This window comes from Aptenodytes forsteri, unplaced genomic scaffold, assembly GCF_000699145.1.
Source record: "Aptenodytes forsteri isolate BGI_AS27 unplaced genomic scaffold, ASM69914v1 Scaffold96, whole genome shotgun sequence".
In the NCBI taxonomy this organism is placed as follows: domain Eukaryota; kingdom Metazoa; phylum Chordata; class Aves; order Sphenisciformes; family Spheniscidae; genus Aptenodytes; species Aptenodytes forsteri.
This window is the reverse complement of record NW_008795029.1, coordinates 472,114-490,121: the sequence shown is the minus strand read 5'-3', so window position 1 is coordinate 490,121 and position 18,008 is coordinate 472,114. Positions and strand designations below refer to the sequence as shown.

At 38.4% G+C, this 18,008-nt stretch overlaps 1 protein-coding gene across 1 annotated transcript in view; it reads right to left on the bottom strand.

Annotated features, from left to right (window-relative positions):
- Positions 1-15,920, bottom strand: part of MYO16 (myosin XVI) — a 322,187-nt gene extending 306,267 nt beyond the window's left edge. Inside the window, exon 1 of the mRNA XM_009276139.1 lies at positions 15,657-15,920. Coding sequence (XP_009274414.1) covers positions 15,657-15,684 — 28 coding nt within the window. The 5' untranslated portion in view covers positions 15,685-15,920. The remainder of the gene's footprint in view (positions 1-15,656) is intronic.
- Positions 15,921-18,008: the final 2,088 nt, after the last annotated feature.

Sequence of the window (18,008 nt, the reverse complement as noted above, 5' to 3'; positions counted from 1 at the left end):
CAAAACAACCTGTTCATAAAATTGTAGCAATTTACTCACAGTTGGACAGAGTGCCAATTGCATTACAACACAAATTACGAGCTTGATCCTGGCTGTACAAACAAGAGATTTCTGAGTAAAGAGGAACTGCTTGCTTTGAATTGTCACCGGTTCTCACTGTGAAGGTGAGAGAAGGAATATTTTGTGGCACTACAAGCACCAGCTCCTGAACAACATGAAGAGCTTGGGAAGGGTGACGGAATATAAACAGAGAAGAAGAATGTGATTGCTACAGGCATTTTCTTCCATCTCCTGCAGGTTATCTGAGCCCAAGTAACTTCGCCGTATGTAGGAATATTTCTGCCATACCTCTTTTCAGAAACCATATTGATACAGCTTTCCTTTATATTTCTGTTTCTTACGGCTTTATGTCACTTAACTTTAATCACTTGCTCTGGCATTTAAATTGGGAGTCTAGTCATCCTAAAAAAATGCACCTCAGAAGGTAATTCACATTGCCGGGGGGTGATTATGTTTCTATCTAATCTGGATCACATGTCAGGAGGCATTTCCAGAATGTGAAGCTGAATGACTATACACATGTTCACACAGGCACTACAAAAAAGTTTGCCACTGTGGTCATACGTATTGTATTTTGACTTTTCATGTGATATAAATATTTGCTGTTGTGATTCAGAGAAGTAAGTTCTCCTGGACCCTGGGAATAGTGTGTTTTGCAAAGTGTGGCAAGTTAAAAAAACTTGTCTTTTCGTTAAAGGCACACACGCAACCAAACTGCTGACATTGCTTAATGCAGCAAGCATCTCAAATAAGGTGACACAGAATTACGGTGCATAATGCTTAAAACTACAAATTTGCAAATACTAAGACACATGCTTGCCTTTATTTATGTAAACATTAATGTTGATTTTGATTATATTCTAAACAATGAATAATTAAGCTTCTGCGTGTTTGAAGGACTATGGTCTTTATAGCATAGAAACAAAATGTAGAAGGCTTAAATTACCTGGAAAAATGGCAGTCTGAGATTCTGAGAATGCATCTACTTGAGACTGCTACCTAAAAAATATTCTTTAAGCATCTTGATCTCATTAAAGGAAAAAGGGTAAAAAATCCTCTGAAACATGCGCTGTGTTTAGCTTGGGTCCTCTGACACTTCAGCTCCAATCTTGGTCTGTTCTTCCTAAAGATATGGTATCAGCCCCTCTTCATAACTACAGTTAAACACCTACATTCTAATTTAGATACCTGAAATTGTCCTGAATTTCAAAAATATAAAATATTTGAAAATTTCAACAACTTCAGTGAACTGTTAAATAGATTAGCATTCATTAAATAACAAAAAAGTGCCATTTTTAAAAAAATACTGTACTATTACATGACACTTTTAAAGCTGGCTAGCTAAACATATTCACAATACTAACAAAGATATGTGGGAAAAGCATGCGGTGAGCAGCAAATGCTTTGGCACTTTCAGACCCAGATACACGGATGGGTGTAAATCAGTGCAGCTTCATCCAGTTCAGAAAGCTGCATTAATTTATACCCCATGTTTGATAACTGAAATCAGACCCGAAACTAGAGCACTGACCCTTTCAGTAATGCACTTTGCTGTTATATATAATGATTTTACTATACCTGATTTTTCTGCTAAAATCAGACCCGAAACTAGAGCACTGACCCTTTCAGTAATGCACTTTGCTGTTATATATAATGATTTTACTATACCTGATGATTTTCTGCTACCAACAATGCATATTATTTAAATTTATTATATTAAATTAGAAATAATAATTTATCAGTATTTATGCAGCTGAACTGAATTCCATATGAAATCAGTGATACAAATGCAATAGCCTAACTGAAGTTATGGTGTCTGGACCACAGATCAATTCATTTTTTAGAGGTGCCCTCTTCAGGAATCAAAAGCTATTATGTATCATCTACTGATCTTCCAGTTTCAAAAAGAAATACTTCTTACCCACAGAAGGGGCTAGATTAGTTTAAATCCATCTCAAATTGCAATGTTAAGGTCAGTATCAAAATACTTGGATTTGAAAATCCTTTGTTCCGCGCAGGGAAAATTACTTACCATTTGAACAGCCTCTCCATTACGTTTATTAAGTTGTAACTGAAGCGCGGTGCTCGTAACCACTCAGCCTGATTTTAACGGCTAAAGCGTTTTCATCAGGTCAGCAGTGCTCTGCTCACTGTAGTGATGGGCTTACTCCTTTTCTTTTTTCTTGGTTCCCCTCCCCACCCCACAGGCAGATAATCATGAGGGAGCAGTATAAATGTAAACTATTTACCTTGTAAAGAATGTAAAGAATTCAATTAATGGCAAGTCTTCTGAGAATAAATCACATCGCAGTAAAGAAGCTGATATGCTTCTCCTGTTCTTGGAGAATCAGAGCTTCTTTTGGGGTGTAATTACAAAGTTAGGGCTCTTAAATGGCAAGATACACAAAGCTTCCTCATTTTCTGCTTAACGCCCAACTCTGTCTTTGCTGAAGAGCAATCCTGAGCACATTCAAGCAACCATCCTCTTATAAAACCCTACTCCTGAATGCTGCTCTTCAAGAGCCTTTCGATGTGACTAGACTGGTAAGCAGGAACTGCAATCAATTTCCAGCTTGATACCAAGGAAAAGTTACTTATCAGACACTATTAATCAACTCTACAGGCTTTCTAATAGACTCTATTTATCTATCTATCTATCTATCTATCTATCTATCTATCTATCAGCAATTCAGTGAACTTACAATGGCATTCTCTAAAAATTTATTGTATTTAAATCAAAGAATCAACCAGTTTGGGATCTTGCCTTTGTAGTGATAGAAGAGAGCCTGAATGATAATGAATCAAATATAACAGAGGGCTCTGCATTGCCATTTCTGATTTATGTCATGTAGCAATCTGTAACATATGGATATTTTATGTTCTAGGTAAAAGTCATTAACTGTGTGCCAGCCTATTCAATAAACGCAGCCCAACTGCCTGCCCATGCATTGGCCTTCAGTGTAATAAAACACAGGTTTCAAATACATACGTAAAGAGTTCTTCCCATTTTTTAGAAAAAAATGTCATTATTATTTTCTTTTGACTGTCTTGAAGCACAGGGAACTCACAGGTCTGAATGGTTTGACAGGAACTGTGTATACCCCAGAGCAGTAGTCCTCATCTGTGGATCACATCCAGATACTACATGAATGCAAGCAAAATGAACAGACACAATCTGCTCAAGCTCATACTGTTTCTTTTGGTAAAGCGGCTGTCTCCATATCATCTCTACTGCTGTCATCCTTCCATCCTTCTATACTCCCCTGGAGGATGAGACAAAGGTGCCGTCTGGATTCCCACAAACCACAGCATACCTCAAGTACGTTCTCCCGCAAACATCAGAACCTTTCGTAAAACAAACTAAAACACCATTGTCTGCTCTGGAGCACTGGAGTTTCCAACTGAAAAGACTGTGTACTCTTAGAGAGGAGCAAAACACATTAACCCATTCATCTCTTCTCATATAATATTCCAGATAATTGAGCTTTTAGGAGATGAAAGTCTATCCTCAAGCTGGATTCAGAGCTGTATTGCAGCATCTCCATATAATGACTGTCCAGACAATAGGCTGAAACACTACCTACCACTCTTCTGGACTTTAAGGAAGGTTTTTAAGCAGCTGGTCCATGAAACTTGGGATCCAGTATCCCCTTACCAAAAAGAAAAAAAAAATGTTGATTTTGGATACCTCTATTCCAGTACATAAAAGAAGGGCAGGAAGCAATCTCTGGCTCGCCAGTTAAGTGTTACATACTGGCTCATGTTCACATGGTGAAGGTTCATGCAGAACAAATGAAACATATCTAGACTGCATAGTACATGGTCCTGATTCTCCTGTGACTGTCATGCTGTGCTGTTGTGCTGTAAGACATAATTATCTTTTCTTGTGGCTTCTAAATTTCTCAGTGCCTAAAGTGGAGACTGCACTGCAACACAGCAGAAAGGAATTTTACAACATAAAACCAAAGGTGTTTGTATATGTTCTAGTAAGTAGTAGGAGAGCATGTGTAGGCAGGGAACAGTGTTTGAGGCTACAAAGCCTTTTGAAATAGATGGAAGATTGGACAGGGCATAGAGCACATAATCTGGGGGAATTTCATCCGTGCTGTCTATGGGAAGAGGTCTCTAGATACCGTCCGTAGCCTTTGCCATAGAGAGGGCTAGTTGGAACTGTTCAAAACTGAGCCAGTGAGCTAAATAACAATCCTGCAGACCACACGCGGTCCAATGCCTTTCCCTTTTTTTTTTTTTACAAAGCGCAGACAGACCCTTTGAAGTTTTTTCTATGAATGCTGTCTAGCCACCTTATCTTTCTTTCTGCTTGCAGCAAGGTAAGTGGTGCAAAGGGCAATTCTGCATGGCAATGCATTTCACCCAAGGAAGAAGGAACTTACTTGCAGTAGGCTTAAATTTCCTTGCAACATACTTAAGACTACTTGGTATCTTCTGTGACAAGAGATTCAATGGTTATTAAGCTAACCCTGATACCCATGTGGTAGAAAAGCAACATTATCATTTCTAACCATAATGAAATAGTTGTACAACATTCCTAGGCAATGTAGTACCAAACACTGCTCACTTGTTTGAATAAATTGTGTCATGATTAACTGTTTTTGAAACATTTTCTTGAAACTGCGTAACAGGTTTGGAAATTATGATGGGAAGAAAAACTAAAAGATGCACACACACACACACACACACACACATAGTCACCCAGACTTTGTTTCCTTAGGAAAATCAAAGCAAAATAGGCTTATACGTTTCCCGAAGATTAACAATATTATTCCTAAAGCAGCTGATTTTAAATTTCTTTAAAGAAATATTGTAAGTCCCCATGTCAGGATCTGAAGAGAGAGTTTAAAGTAATCAGAAAGCAACAGTCATCTGATTCAAACTGACTGCACTAACACATTTTTTAAGATATATCTATATATAGACAAGGTAGAAGAAAAACTAAATTGGCTGTTTTGAGCTAACCCTTATAATCTTTTGTTCACTTTTGGATCTATGAATTTATGTCATTCATTATTTGGCATTTCCAGATGCAAGCAATGTATATTTATTAGATTAATATAAGGCACTTAATAAGGCTTGTCACTCACAAAGCCTTTGAGAAAATAACATCAGCATATTTGGTCATATTTTAATAATCTAAATTGCTATAAATCACACCAACAGCAAGTAAAACTCAAGAAGCTCCAAATCAGAAGGCAGAATGAGAGCAAAGGAGATCTGGGCTTGCCAAATGACACTAAAAAAGATAAGAAGGAAGAGATGAGAAGTCCTCTAGGAAAAAAATCTCCTTTTAGTCCTTGCACAGACCTGGCTGTCTTTATTTGGCTGCAGTGCAAAACTTATGAAGTCACAACTGAGCTGTGAAGATAAAAGTTATTTCCTTACAGTGCAGTAAATGGAGATGTAATAATACATTCCTCTCTAGTCGACACTTTCAGATATAGGACAGAGAGGAGGGGAGGACGTGCATCCGGGAACAGATGCACTGGAAAATTCTTCCTGCCATCACAGTATAATATAAAGGGTTTGTTACGCAGACCAAGGACACTCAGATCACAATAAACGATGAAAAACACTAAGACTGTTGTTGATACTTGTAAATCTGCAACTTTGAAAAGTGAATTAACACATAGGTGCACAGTGAGAGGAAGCCAAAAATTACAGTTGCTACGCCTCAAAGGTGCTGAGAAAGCTGGACAGCAGCAGAAACAACCAACTGTTTTACTGTAAATTAATGTCTGAACAAAGAAACAAAAAATCAGAGAGTTTCAAAACCTGGGGCAGTTCTTTCATCACAGACATTCTCAGATATCACTATTTAGGCTGCAAATACGCCAGGGATCAAGAGGCATACAGCATATGAGAATTACAGAAAACACAGGCGAAAAACACATAAATCAAAATTTGCAAAAGCCTGCATGCAACAAATTTAGTAAAAAAAAAAAAAAAGAAAAAGGTATATGTGGATCAAGACAAAGAGGATATTCAGTATCATACATCACAGGTAGTCAAAAGCCAAAAAGGAAACAGTGGTTCCTAGACCTAACCATAAGGACTGGCGAGCACACAGGAAAGGAAATCCTGTGCCAAGAGGACTGTGGTTCTACACGCAATCTAATCATTTACAGAGATTACTGTAAAGTAAAAGCAGATGGAAAACTAGTTTACAGTACAGCGGAGCTAACAAAAAATCTGCAGCAGAGTGAATATGTAGGCCTTTGGTCACTGTTCAGTGTACATCAAGGGACTGCCATCTCAGTTTTCAAATAGCAAAAGGATTGGAAACAGGCCCTCCTCCTTTCTGCAGAAAGGCAACTTATCTGGAATATTGCATTCAATTCTAGACAGTCAAATTGGAGCAGTTCAAAAGAAACTACCACAAATGGTTCTGGGGCCTGAGGGACTGATTTATGAGGAAAGATGAAAAGAATTAAATATGCATAGCTTAGCTAAGCAGTGACTAAGAAGAGACAAGTTAACAGAAATTTGAAGGGTGAAAGGGAAAAAGAAAGGTTATATAGCATAAAAAGGAAGGGAATTTGGAACAATAAAATGAATTTAATATAGTGTAAATTTAGGCAGAGTACCAAGATAAAAGTAACACACATGGATGAGATTAACAGGTAAGACCACAAGATTCCTTGTTTGGTGTACTGGGTGGATAGCCACACAAAAGCACCAATGTGGGCACAGCAGTCCAATGTTTCTGGCACTCAGAGCAGCTCGCTCACTCGCTCACTCACTCAGCTCTGGCACCTCCAGATGGCCCTGCAAAGTTCTGTAAAGACAACCCTCCAGTAAAGTGGAGAAGAAACCCGGGAGAATTTCTGGTATGGAGAGCTACACCGTTGGCATCTGAAAGATTTCTCTCCCTTGCGCTGGGGGGATAGTTATTGGGTATGTCCTAGGTAAGCCCGGGCTGTGGTTAGAATAGCAAGGACGGTTGCTAGTCTGAGCTGGATCTTCATGAATAAGTGAAAATGAAAGCAGGCTGAGCAGCTGTCCTGACAACAGAGTTTACAACAGTCTGTTAAGGTCACCTTCCACATCTACTATCTAGCATTACACTCGTGGTCACATAATATTATAGCACAGCTGTATGGGCACCTGTAACATAAGAAAAAGAAGTGCAGAGAATCACTATCACACTTGCTTGTGAACATGCATAGCAATATCACTTCTGGGTTAAGTTAAAGTGGGGAAATCCGGTTCATCGTTTGTCTGAAGAAGAGGAAGAAGAAGAAGAAGAAGAGGAAGAAGACACTGAACAGCTTCATCTCATCTGACAAACTGGAAAAAAAGCATAGTGTCAATGGATGGACTCCTAGTTTACATGAAACTTCAAGTTCCTTCACCGAGGAAGTAACAAGACAAACATAAAAAATGCTTCAAAGCTATTGAAGGAACTGAAGAAGAAATCTAACAGAAATTATTATTGCAGCTCCAACATTACTGCTTACAAGACAGAAAAAGTCTTTCAAATACACAATAAATCTATATATTCATTGGTGATTAGGAGGAATTAAGTATGTAATTTAGATTGCCTTAAGAGCTTTACTTTTCACAACTGTCTATGTGATTTACACATACCACTTCCGTAACTAACATTATTAGTACTGCAGCTAACAAAATCAAACGATTGTGTCCAGAGCAAAGCACCTGAAAAGCAAGGCATCCATTTCATCTGCAATCTGAATATAAAATTTCTCCTGTTCCACATAAACTGAGTGCTGAGTAAGGGATACATTGTTTTCACATATTTTCTTAGAGCCTCCTGCAATAAGCTACCTAAAGACAACAATACTACTCTTTCCACAAAGACTGAAAAAAGAGGAAATTTCTACACGCCTGCCTCCCTCCTTCCTTCTCCTCAGCTTAGGTGTCAACATTTACAAAACTTTTACAGGAGAAAGCTTTGATTCCTTATATAGTAAAAGGATCACATTTCAAAGCCATTGATTAGCTTTCAAAATACGACCTTAATAAATAGCTCCAATCTCTGTAGATGTCTTTAAAAGGTCCCATATATATTTTATATGTCATACTTCATAACAGGATTTGCGCCGAATGGGACCACAGCAGGACTCCACCAGCCTGAGGTGGTATGGCCCAGATCTATTGCCCATCTACATGCTCTGAATATCACTTCGATCTCTTCTGAAAAGTAATATTGCATAGAGAGACACGCATAATAGGATTTATGGCCAAAGATATCAGACTCCATGTTTTCCTTCTTCCCAAGAATAACATTTTCTGTTTTAAAATCGACTATGAAGTAAAAGAGAGTAAAGCACACTTCCAAGTGGAAACCCTACAGGAATGTCTGTGTTCTAGCTGGGTAAAAACCTAGTAATAAATGACCAAATGCTCTTCCACTTCTGCGCTGTGCCCTCCTGTCCACACTCCTTGCCAGTTCCCATTCTTACTGGCCAAAAAAATGGACTGCATCCTAGCTCTCTGAATCACCTTGCAGATGGGGGGAACTTGTCAGGGACAGTTGTCTTTCAGTGTACAAGCATGGCGCTGGCAAGGAAAACAGATTTGGCGATACTACTTGCATTCGTGTTTCTGCAGGTTACAACAGATTGACCCATGTCTTCTGTTACCTGAAGGTATGTCCAGTAGTCAAAATACTAGAACTTGAAGATTTCTTTTAGCGGGTCTTATTTTGCTGTTGTTTGCACTGAAGGCAGTTGCTTGAAAGCAAACAAATGGAAAATATACCTTTTAATAAACAAACATTATTTTTTTAAAATTGGTGGTGCTCCTTTATGATAGATTAAAAAATTTGCATTAGGACAACTCTTTATTTGTTCCCAATCAAACTAAATGTCTGTTGACTTAATTGATTTCCATTTGTTTAAGAACAAATTAGAATTACTTCAACTTAAAATTTTACTTGCTTTAAAATAACCATGTTTATACTGTGGCAATTTTGTTGCAGGTGTTAATTTAATTATCTACAAATATTTTCTCTTTGGTTTTACAACTTACCAACTGTGCAAAATTTACCATGATGCAGTATATTAATTTGTCTGAAATGAGAAAGAAAAGGAATTGTGATTATTTGGAGAATGAAGTAAAAATACATTTCAGGGGTGAAAATATACTTCAGGAATGAAAATATGTTCCTTAGTCTCAAAACTTTCACAAACTTTGTGAGGAAAAGTTGCTGTATCGCTACAATTTCACATGTGGAAACAGAGAGATTTGAGGTTTTTTTTCTGTTCTCTGTTCTAAGAGCAATCTTCTCAAAAATGTAATATCAGAATTCTGAAACTTCATGCACGTTGTGCCAATATGGTGAGAAAATATGATACTTTGACCTTTACAATCTTCTTTCATCTTATTTTCAGGGTGGCTAGATTTCTTTGCTGTCAGCAGAATCACTATATTAGAAGAAAAAAACACTCCAAATACCAAAAATATACAAATTTTTTTTATAATTTCCTTACAAGTTCACAGTAAAGTTTTCCTCAGAAAATGCTGATGCTTCTCTCTCATGACAGATTTTTTACAGTGGGAAACAAACTGATGACATAAAAATTTTTTTGGGAATGACTGTGATTTCCATCAAAAATATTATAAATAGAACCTATATTTAGTCGAATACAAAGTTGGAAATCTTGTAGCCTTCAATTGTCCAAGTTAATATTGCTCCTCTTGCTGTTATTTCAAAATGTATTTTTCCAAATACCAATTTAATATAAATCTTCATCTTAATATAATTTCCAAATGCTATTCTAAGCAGTTGTTATTGTTAGGAAAGTTGTTGTCAGTTGTTACTGTTAGGTAAGTATTATTTACTTGGAGGCACAACTGACAAATTATTAGATGACCAGTATTACAAAAGTGCAAAGATAATTGGGTTGCTGTCACCCCAAAACATATTTTTCTAAATATCACTTCCTATGTCTAAATACAGATATTAAAGTAAAGGTTCTTTTTACCTTTTTCCTGGCATCCAGTGTCAAGATTTCTAACTTTTTGATATTTAGGCAAGGTAGAAAATGAGTTCAAATTAAAAAAATAACATTGAGTCTCTGTCATTGTCAAATGAACCCCGGAACTGGAGAATAAAAATAAATCAATCTAGTATCCTAAGCTGGTACAGAAGTACTAGCGTTCATAGGTTGAACGAATAATTTCCTTTTTTTCCTGTTGGCCTGCACCTATCCTGTGACTACAGCGAGAGAGACAGAGACACAAAGAGTTTAACAGGAATAAAAATGTTCTAGCTGTGGCTCTACTTTTATCGAGGTTTGTAAGATAAAAACCATTTGTTCTTGACTGCAGAATTAAAAAGCAGTTCTACCTAATTTTTCAGATATCCTTCATGACATCTGAATTATCATACTGACTAAACTTTTTTTAAAAAAATCTCCATTGTGTATCACTGATACGTCAGACTCAGATTCAGTCTGTCAAAATGGAATAAGAAATACTGTGCATTGTATTAGCATTCCTTTTCCGTATTTTACAGTATAAGCTTCTCAAACAAATACCTTTCATCAAAATCTCTTTATTCCCCCAGAACTGCTTTATGCGTCTTCACGGGATCTAAAAACTCCCAAGCAGTGGCTCGTCACACGCAGCTGCTCCTCTCGCTCTTTCTGGACTCCCGGGGAAGATGACTCCTGCCTCTTCCTCCCAGCCTCACTTTCAGCAGGCAGGGTCTCTCGGTCATGCTAGGCATCTCATTTCAGTAATAATCTTAACCTCATGCCATGGGTCACAGTGTCACGAGCGTGTACGAGGAAAAGGAAGTTTTCCCTGCAGCCATGTTGTACTTAGCTCTCTTACTGCAGAAATAAACCATGACACGAGAGTTAGCTGACACCATCGTGAAATACCAACCTAAACTAAAGGGATGGCTGTTGAATAAGGAGTGGTGCAGACATCCTGCTTCTATTTACAGCTCTCCTTCCTACCACCTGCATAATTTTTACTTTTTTGTGCCTTGAGCTCCTCATCGGTGGCAGAGGACATGAGAATTCTCTGGGACACCATAAAATGGACTAAATAAATGAATACCACCTCCTGCCCAACCCTGGAATAGAAGAAATCCTGTTCGTGGGAAGGAGAAAACACTTTGAAGACTTTGTTAGTTCTCTCACATCACTAACTGTCCAGTGTGACAGGGCACCTATGTGTCACCGTTACTTGGGTCACCACACATCCTGCACGTGCTGCCATAGAGGCAAAGGGTTCCTGTATCGCAGACCAACTAGGGGTCTCCAAGTTTTCTTTTCAGGCTCCTCTTAGTCTTCTTATTCAGTCTAAGCTACAGCAACTCACTCTATCAAAACACAGATGAAATTTTCACAGGCTGTCTCACAGTAAGAAAGCTGACACGAAGGTATCGCGTGTTTCACCCACAGTATTGCCTCTTCATCCATGGGAGAATCAAGTTCTAGTCCCTACCCTCTGTAAACTAAAACCAGTGTTTCATATCACATCTTCCCCCACCCTTTTCCAAGCTGTATAAGATTCAGGTAGAGCTATCGCTGTAGCACATGTCTGGAGCCGCAGAAGACTCTGGGTGATGTGAGAAGGGCTGAATCCCTTGGGAAAAGCACACAGACTGAATTTAAAGTGCTAAATGAGAGTTCGGGATGATATGCCTCTTTCCTCCGCAGTATCCTGGAACATGCCGATGCAGTCTGTCCCATAACCATGGTGAAAAGGGACAGACACCACCACGGGTGAAACGCTCATCCAACTATGTTGAGAGTTCTAGTGGTTAATGATTTTATTGAAACAGAAAATGCATTGAAATGGCAAGCTATGGAAAAGTGGGGTAAAATTAAATAAAATGGAAATCATAACAATAATCCACAGAATTTACTCTTCTTTCATTCATAAATATGACAGTAATTTTGTTATCAAATACTCTGTGAACTAGTGTGAAAAATACTCAAGATGACATCTGTAAGTACATTACTGCCGGCTTCGGCCTTTCAAAACAAAGTATATGATTAAGGTCTCTGGCATTGCAGACTAAAGTCAGGACTGAATTTTTTTTAATGTAAGGAAAGACCCCTGTAGGATATGGATTTTTTAAATACTGTGAGTAGGAGGAAGCAAAAAGAAGGAATAAATCAGTACAGACTACAAGATATCTGAGGAGTATATAGCAAAATTTAAAGGCCAAATCTTTCAGTGCATCTTCTACTTTAATTAATTTTCTTTATGGACAATCCTTGCCATATATTCAGATGCTGAAGGTAAGAAGGGCTAGATGTTGGAGAGAATTAGTATATATCTTTTATCTCTTGTTTCAAATCCTGAATTAAATTCACCAATAAACATCTAATTAGTATTTCCATCCCAGATCTCTGTAAGCATTGGTCTGTAACAAAGCACAATTCAGTGTTTCATAATTCATACAAAGGAGATAAAGGAATTGGAAACAGATAATCCAGAAAGAATGGAAGTAGACTCTGATGTTCAGATTTGATGATCCTAATATTTGGATGAATTCACTTGGCTCAGACTTTCAGCTGGCGTGACTATAACTCCTTAGCAAGGTTTTAATTCTGTTTGCATTTATGCACCTCTACAGCATTTGCAGCGGAAATCAGACTCTCGAGTAATGAATTTAAGCCTCCTGACTAAAGTACTGTTTTTCTTAGTTCCCGTTGCAGGTTGCTCAGAGGAAGTCCAGAGCACAGGTGGAAAATCACAGCCATAACATGTAAATGATGATATTTATGTCATAACTAGATATACAAGGGAGAGAAGATAGCAGCAAGGTGCTGCCTAATTTGCAAAATCACATTCATTTGTACAGTCTGTGACACAAATCATCGAGATAAAATGGTACCCAGCAGCTGGCAGATAACATGTGGTACTCTCCTACGTACCACTGTTCTCTCTTCTAAATAGCTTACGCTAGCTGATTGCCAAGGAGAAGCTACTAGCACAGACAGGGACAGCTCTCTGCAGCCACGATACTTGGCTGCAAAAAGGAGATGGGCACTAGTAGTGACAACATGAGCTGCTCGAACAGGCAGACATGCATACAGCTTGTGTTTTAAATGCTGCAGGTGCCAGCTGAAGACACCGTGATGGCTGCAGCAGGCCTTATTCAAGTGTATTACTGGGATGAAAGACCTCACTGGGCATGGCCCCAGACAGTCTGGTCTGACCACACAGCTGCCCCTGCTTAGAGCAGGAGGGTGGACTGGAGACCTCCCAAGGTTGGATCTTTACTGTCACCATCCTATGACAAGATGGTGACAGTATATCTCATTTTCACAGCCTCCTAGTGGGAGCAGTGCACTGAAAAAATGAAAGAATATTAGTAAAACTGTACTAACACCGTAGGAGAATAGCTATAGCCCTTCTCAGCTCAGATGTCCACACTTAATCTCTGCAGAGATTAAAAAAACAAAGTGCAAACACATGCAAAAGCCAGGCATATAGCACTACAGTTCATAAAATACTAGCTTTAAAGTGCCATTAATTTATATCTTTTAGATACTTCCCCTCTCCCCAAAGTAGACCAAGAGACAGTGCTCTGCAAACACACTTCCTCTGGTTCAATGTCTTTTCGTTCCGATATGGAAATCATTGGTGAAATGGATTAAAAAACAATGTGGGGTGTGAAGAGTCACATCCCAAGCCCTGTGAGGTTCAGCTGCTCTCAGCAGGTCTCAGAACGTCACTGGTGCTGCCACCCTGCATGCAGCCCTGGCCCATATTTGATCCCAGCTGTCTGCCAAACACAAACATCAGCAACGCTATTGGCATGTTAAGTCAAATGGTAACGCTCAGGGGAGGATGACAGGGGAAGTGTTTCTCCTTCATTAATTACAGGTGGAGATGGAAGCATTTTGCCAGTTCTGTATGGAGAAGCACAGGCAGTAAAAATCCCTTCTGGCAGGCTCCAGCCAGCACCCATTGTCTTGGAAAGGACGGTCTTTGGAAGGAAAAGTGCTATGTGGTAAAATACCCTGATTTAGTGAGAAAGCACTAATTACAAAATTCCAAAGTTAGAAAAGAGGAAACAAATAATATTGCCAAAACTAATGCTGTACATTCACCTTTCCCTCTGCTGTGTTTTAGTCCTTCATCCCTGCCCTCTAACCAATGCAATGAACACCCCAAGTAGTTGTCGTTCGCTTCTTTTTAATGAGAGAACCTCACGGTCATCCTCATCTCTTTCCAATTAAGGAACGTATAGTTTCATTGTAGAGTTACATATTTAATATGCTATTGAACACACACACGCCCATATACCTTCGCTACAGTTTCACTTTAAGAAAGTAATTCCAAAATGACTAAAGACTGAACAATACTTTTCTGACATCTTCAGGATAGTTATTATGCCACAAATTCCTCATTTGCATTTATCAAATCTCATGACAAGCTCAAAGGCTTATTCTTAGAATGCACCTTTAAAACTATGCAGTAAAACTAATCTGTGCTTCTCTGCATGAGCAGGGAGTTTAGGCTTGTTACTCCCACCAGTACTAAAAGCAGTTCCATACACAAGTCCCATTGAGTCCAGACAAGAGGAAACCCTCATAAATCATTTTTCCCTGAATTACCAAAATACTTCCAGGGCACCTTAATTTCATATGAAAATATCAAAGAACCACATTACTCGCTTCTTAACTGTAACACAGTATTTTAAAAATAGTTTCAGAAATGTCCTTGGTACACTTAAGTCACCAAAGACCACAATCTGAAGAGAAAACCTTTTACAGCAATCTGCTATTTGTCATGTAAAAACAGTGACATAATCACCAGAAGTCTGAAGTTTTCCAACTCCTGCAGTAAAAAATATCCACGGCTAACAAGCTACTAGTGGCTGTCCAAAATAAGTATCTAAACAATAATTCATTTATCTAATGTAAAACCAGCAATTTCCACTCAGACCCTGGATGCTTTAAAAGGCAAACCCAAAAAGCTCGAAAAATGTGCAGCTAGGAAGACGAGCAGCCTTGATAGGCAAAAAAAAAAAAAAAAAAAAAAAAGCTGCTAGGAATTTGCTCTGCATTGAATCAATACATTTAGCATAGATCCTAATTTCAGTCTTTAAGGAGGCAGCTTGCAGGATTCAAGGTTAAAAGTTCATTATTATTTTTTAAGTCTGTCACAGCAAATAGCTAAATATTCTGATAAGGAGGGGATACATTGTTTGATCTACAATAGATGCCGAGATGTGCTCCTAATTATGAATCTATTCTCGTTTGTATTACCCTTGTAAAGAGTAAAAGCCACGTTCGAGGTTGTCCTTATAGGCATCTGTAACATAACGCTATGAATGACGTTTCTTCTTTTTGGATATTATTTTCTTCGGTGATTAATTTACAAAAAAGTTTTAAAAGCTGATCAGCATGAACTTCAGAATGAGGGCTTTATCACACACACAATGAAGTTGCCTCTGAACAGAGGAGAAAAAGAAACACTGTGCTCTGCCTGCATATTCACATGCAAAGTAACAACTCCCCTTCCCGACTACCACGTTGACATCATGCAGCATCTTCGACTTTTTGCATATGCATTGAAAAGACACACCTCAGAAAATAAAAAGACAGTTTTAAAATCAAAATAACCACTTTGTTACTTACAGCATTTGATAAAATGGTAATGAGACATTCTTTCATCTCAGGCTGTAGTCTTGCTACAGGTTTCAGCATTCTCTTCTGCTACAACTGTCGTGCCCAGAAAATGCATTATTTAGAGCCCTTCCTCAGGTATCCAGTATACCTCAGAATACATTATTTAACGTAGTTTCTGTTCCAGGATCTTGCAGAGGCTTCCAAGTCATCCTCACCCGACTGCTGGAGTTATGATAAACCTCTGTGCGTCTTGAACCATGACTACTGCACGTGCTATTGTAGCACAAGTGATTGACACCGCTCCTAATCCCACATCCCCAGGAATAGAAAGATTTAATTGGTGTGCACTTGCAGCCACATTCTTCCAGCACTGAGGTGTGCTGCTGCACTGCGGCTCTCGCAGTCCTGCCAGTTAATGGCTTTTCAATAGCTTTCAAATGGCAGCAAACGAGGCTTGATGAGGGGGCTCGGATGAAATAGCAGAGCAAGGGATCTTAAATTTTATTTGTGCATGTTGTTTGTGTGCCAAATGCGACCAGATTCTTAGCTGGTACTAAAACAGGATTATTTTTAGTTGCCACCAGTTGCTGTGTGAATAGGAAATTGATATCGGTTGCCAAAAATAACCACCTTTTAGCATCACAGATAATTTTTCAGTATGTTGTAAGGTAAAAAATCAGGATAGAGCTCACAGCCATCTTCAGACTCTCCTGGTTTATGCATGGGTTCATTTAAATTGAGCTAAGAAGCATGCTTGTGTGTACATGCCTTGATATGTTCTTGTTTTGTCATTTCTTTGTATTACATTGCATCTTTTTCACAGATGAAATATTTATGTCAGAAGAAAGAAACTGCAAGCCCTGCATGGTTTATATCATGATTATGCACATGTTATCTAATGATATTTTAATCACTGATTGTAAGACAAAATGCCTAAGAAAATGCATCACTAAGAAAAAGTCCGTACAATTATTTATCAGACCGCAGAATAACAAGTCAATGTATACTGACGCATTACCCGGTTTCAGATTAAGGGCACACAAAAGGCAGACCTGCATTGTATTTTAAACACCCAGGCTGCATCATCCTCCGAGCACAATTCCTGCATCACTTTTCCAAGAACAGTCACCTAGGAATTTGGTTACTACTTCTTCGAGAAACCTACAGCAGAACCACAGTAAAATATTTTTTATAAAATCAAATAATAATTTAAGGAAACTGTGCTCAGAGAGGATTTACGTTTGCTTACCATGTGTCATGCTTACCACAGTCATCACTTCACTGAGTGAGAGCTCTTGTAAAGGGAAACTGATAGCCTAGCCATATTTAAATCTTTTATTCATCTGAAAGGTTCTTACCTACTATTTTGTATACATTCCACTTTTAACAGCTACAAAGTGTTAAAGGGACTACAAAGGGAAAAGGGTCTAACTCATTAGTGAGGATTACTAATTCAGATTCTATTAACTATTCTGCAAAGTTCCCACAAGAGCAGAAAGAGACATATTCACAGGCTTCCAGTGATCCATTAGCAAAACCCTTAGGTGAAATCTCTCAGCTCCTAACAGCCACATATTTCAAATCTGGTTTTAGGTATAATATGCACAACCATAGTTTTGCAGAACTAATTATTTAGGTGGGTTTTTCTTCCTGAAAACATCATTTTTCAAAAGAAAGAGAAAAAAAAAATCTAGAAATAACCAGGGGAAATAGGGATAAATTTTATAAAACACAATACAGTAATTACATTGCCATGGAAACTTTTTACTGTAAAGCTCAGAAGTCCAAAGTAATTAAATATATCCAGACTTTCTTTCACACCTATACAACACTAGGCCAGTTTGGGCCATATGGCTTATAAAATAAACATACAGAGTGTTTTAAGAGGCAATGTTAGTCATAGTTCATGAGCAAGTGTCAAATAATCTGACAAAAAGCCCTTTGAGCAATATTTTTTGGTGGAGACGTTCCTGACAGGTTCATCTCTGGTGGTACTGTCAGGCAGACAGACTGCAGTGTCTAATAACATCACACTTCCAGCAACCCATGCTGGTTAAAACCAGGAGGACTCTCGGTAAACACCGGTGAACAGGAGCAATGGACAAAGGATGCTTTTCTGAAGACAGAGCTAAAAGGAAGAGGAAACATTTCTGATTTTGGCTTGAAGAAAATGTGGAGAAAAAGTATTTGGATCTGTCTCATTTCAGATTGTAATATATGTGTTTATCTATTGAATTGCCATAGTGAAAATTTAGGATGGTGGAACTTGGGAGCATTTATGTGACAGGTTTGACTGCATACTCCATCCTGCAAGGAACAAGAGAGAATTCAACAGGGCCAAGTGCAGGGTCCTGCACCTGG